Source organism: Suricata suricatta, chromosome X (assembly GCF_006229205.1).
Source record: "Suricata suricatta isolate VVHF042 chromosome X, meerkat_22Aug2017_6uvM2_HiC, whole genome shotgun sequence".
Lineage (NCBI taxonomy): Eukaryota > Metazoa > Chordata > Mammalia > Carnivora > Herpestidae > Suricata > Suricata suricatta.
In genome coordinates, this window is record NC_043717.1 from 108676950 (window position 1) to 108680449 (window position 3500).

General features: G+C 57.8%; 1 protein-coding gene across 1 annotated transcript; it reads left to right on the forward strand.

Moving 5' to 3' along the window:
* The first annotated feature begins 409 nt into the window (after positions 1-409).
* Positions 410-1850, forward strand: LOC115284194 (EKC/KEOPS complex subunit LAGE3-like). The gene is made up of 3 exons (XM_029930885.1): positions 410-965; positions 1231-1359; positions 1554-1850. The coding sequence occupies exons 1-3, from the start codon at positions 643-645 to the stop codon at positions 1726-1728; spliced, it is 627 nt and encodes a 208-aa protein (XP_029786745.1). The 5' UTR covers positions 410-642; the 3' UTR covers positions 1729-1850.
* The last annotated feature ends 1650 nt before the right edge of the window (positions 1851-3500 follow it).

The following is a 3500-nucleotide window of genomic DNA, read 5'->3' on the forward strand; positions in this document are numbered from 1 at the left end:
GGACCGAGAAACGGTGAGGGAGCGAGGCCCGTCCATTCCAGGCTCCATTCCAGCTCCCCTAGGGTCCGGGCTGGGGGCTCGCTGAGGACAGGCAGGGCCTGGGAGTGGCCCCTGCTCTGCATTTCCCCCCCCAGGGCCGGGCCCCGCACACGCACACCCGGGGTCACTGGGGGCGCCTGTTGCCAGGGCCTCGCCCAGAGGCGCCTGATCAGGGCCCAGGACTCGACGAAGGGGACCCGCCTGGTAGTCAGCTGACTGGTCGCAAGTGGGCTGGGCCAGCGCATGCGCAGGAGCACGCTTGGGGGCGGGGCGGGCTCAGTGGACAGAGTCACGTGCCAGCGGCCTCACCAGAACGCTCTCCAGGGTGATAGAGCCCGAGAGTGACGTCAGCTCGAGGGGCGAAGCTTCGGACAATCCAGGCTTCTCCTCCGAATCTAAGGGATCCAGACTCTCTGCCACCACAGCGAGGCAGGCGCGGTGAGAAGCAGCCCTCTGGGGTCTGTGTGCGCAGGCACGCAGGGCACCCCAGGCAGCAGTGCGTGAGTTGGTGCGGGGCTTCGGGAGGCCTCCCAGGTGTCCCAGCGGCCCGACAACAGTGCGGGAAGGGTAGCGGCGGGCTCTCAGGAGGGCGCCGCGGTGGCCATGCAGGCCCCTGACGACGGCGACGACGACAGCAAGGCCGTCTCGCAGGCCCCGAACGAAGATGGCAGTGTGGTGATCAAGCAGACACCCATCGATGATGGCGCGGAGGGCGGCACAGAGGGACAGGGCCCCCAGCCTCTCCCCCGAGTCCCCGGTTGCCAGGGTAACCTCAGCGGCCGTGATGGCGATTGTGGCTCTGACCACAAGGGAGGCGTGGACGAGGGGGCCGGCGCCCCTCCCCAGGCCAGGCGGCAACCAAGGGCCATGGGACCCGGTGGAGACGCAGCACCTGCGGCCATGACATCCTCACAACCCCTGGAGTTGTATCCTTTACGTCGAGCCTCTCCGGGCAGGGGCCATGTTGGGGCCGCTGGGGAGCGCGGTGGCAGGCGGGGGTGCGGACAAGGGGGGAGGGGGGCGGCTCGGCGGCACAGGGACAGTCAGTGCCTGAGGGCCCACAGGGTGGGCAGAGGTGGTGGGAGGGAGAGCGGGCAGCCCGGGGAAGAAGCGGGCCTCTGAGGGGTCCAGAGGCCTCGGGCACCGGGAAGTCCAGGAGCCAGTGGTGCCTTAACCAGGTCCCCCCGCCAGCGTTCTCAGTGTTCCTTTCCAGTCTCCCCTGGAGGCAGAGATGGCCCGCAGGTCGCTGAGCACACACATCCAACGCCTCCCAGGAGTGGCCCAGAAGGAGCTTTCCGTGAGAGGCAGCACCCTGGCCGTGTCAGTCCTGGAAGAGTATTCGTGGGAGGGGTGGATAGAGGCCGAGGCGGCAGGTGCCGTGGTCCCATCTCTGCCTTAGAGGGGTGTCGTGGGGGCACTGACGCACCCGTTAGGTGTAAGGGGGGTGGCAGGTAGCTGGCGCCTCCACACCAGTTCTCACCTGTAACCAGAGGTCCCTTTTCTCTCACTTTTAGGAGGTGGATTGCCAACGATACCGTTTCATTCCGATTTTCTGCCAACTCTTTCCTAGACCAGATTTCCATGGTGATCCGAAACGTTCGAGGCTTGCAGGCCCGTCCTCTGCGAATCTGGGAAAGGGCGAGGGGGGCTAACCTTATGGCCCTCACTGGGCAAGGCTCAGGGGGCTGACATGTGGAGTCGTCAGCACATTATCATGTGTGCCTTTGTTCTGTGGGTTCCAGCCTCCTGGTCCATTTCCTTTCTTCGGCACTGAAATGTTTGTTACTTCAAAACATGAAACTGATCTACTATTTTGTGTCTGAGTTTCTTTTCAGCTATGGCGCCTCCGGGTTTTCTTGCCTTTGTTTCAGTGTCAGGAGGGAGGTTCTAGGACTCGTCGTCCAGCAGCCCAAGATTATTGGGGACAATTTAGGAAGAGGAAAGTCAGGTCCTCCATTCAGCAGTAAATACTGCTGACGTTTTGGAATGTGTTCCTAGTTGTATTTACACATTAAATGTATAACAACGTATAACGTATATGTTTTCCAGTTTAGCCTTAACTTCTCTCCTGATCTTTTTGTTTCATTTAGTGTACTAGCTTTCCCACTCCCTACAAACTCTTAAAAAATGCTATCCAGTAGATACATAAGGTGTATCATTACATAATGCTGAGCAGTTGAGTGGTGATCAATTTTCCACTCTTATGGGTAGTGACTCAGTGGATTCTTGAAGGCAAGTCTTTGCATGAATGCCTGTTTCCTTTGGATGGATTCCAGGGGGGAGAATTGTCGAGTTCCTCACTTCCCGCATTCTTCAGCTCCTCGGTCTATGGTACACAACCGCTCTCTGGAAGAGATGCCTTCCCACCAGGAGTCTGGTCTCCCAGTCTCACCAGCCACGAGGTTGGCTTCCTCCCAAAATGGAAGGCTTCTTCTGTACCAGGGAAATCAACACAGAAACACTGGAGCAGGGATTGGTGGCTTCCTGGCCTCGTTTCAGAGGAGCAAAGCAGTGGTTTGACAATTGGCGGAGGGTCTGGGGGCAGCATGGGGGGTCGTCAACTCCCTCCACATAGCTTGTATCTTGGGACCTTGCCAAACAGGGGTTCTAGCGTCGTGAATTCCGTAGGATGGTCTACATGTGTCGTCCTGACCTCTGTAAGCCAACGGGGTTTTGTTCATTTCTTTATGGTCTGCATGCCTTTCCACTGGGAAATAAACCTGTTATTGACGGCTTCCTCCTCATTAAGAGCTTGTACGTATTCCCTGCTCTTCTCCCTGCCACAGGATCTTAGACCAGAGGCCAGGCATTGTGTATTTTACCCTTGGTGCTGGGCTTGTGGTGGTGGTGGTGGTGGTTTTTGAATCCTATCCATAAGCATTGCTCTGGCATGCTGTTCTTTGCAAACATGTGGGTTCTTCTGAGTCTTGCTGTTAAGAATTAGTGGGACCAGAGAAGCGTTTGGATAGAATCCAGTTTTCCACGCTCCCGAGGCAAGACCTCTCTGAGTACCTGAGGCCTCTTGAACTGGGACGCTTCCCATCCTGGCCATCGGGGACAGCTACTGGTCTCCGTCGACTCGAGCGCTGGGCAGTTACTTTCACCCTTGCATGCGGTCCTTTCCCCAGCCTCAGGTGGCCTCCTTCCACGCTCGTGGGAGCCCTGTGGACACACAACCCTCACTCCCTCTGCAGCTCTCTCGTGTGCGGTCCTTTACTGTTCTGCCCCCCTTTTTGCCTACACCCTTGTTTGTTTGTGTGAAGTCACACTTATCGAGGCAGAGTGCACATACAGCAGCATTGACCCCATTTAGTTGGCTGTCCTTTTCTATGCGTTTTGTAACAACCACAGGGTCACGCGTCTCCCACCACTATCGAGATATAGAATATTTACATCACCACAAAGGTTCCTTCACTTCCCTGTGTAGCCAAATGCCCCCCCCACCCCCAGTCCCTGGCCAC

Coding starts and splice junctions, on each gene's coding strand:
- LOC115284194 (XM_029930885.1), top strand. CDS start 643: ATGCAGGCCCCTGACGACGGCGACGACGACAGCAAGGCCGTCTCGCAG. Junction 966..1,230: donor TCCTCACAACCCCTGGAGTT/GTATCCTTTACG, acceptor TCCCCCCGCCAG/CGTTCTCAGTGTTCCTTTCC. Junction 1,360..1,553: donor AGAGGCAGCACCCTGGCCGT/GTCAGTCCTGGA, acceptor TCTCACTTTTAG/GAGGTGGATTGCCAACGATA.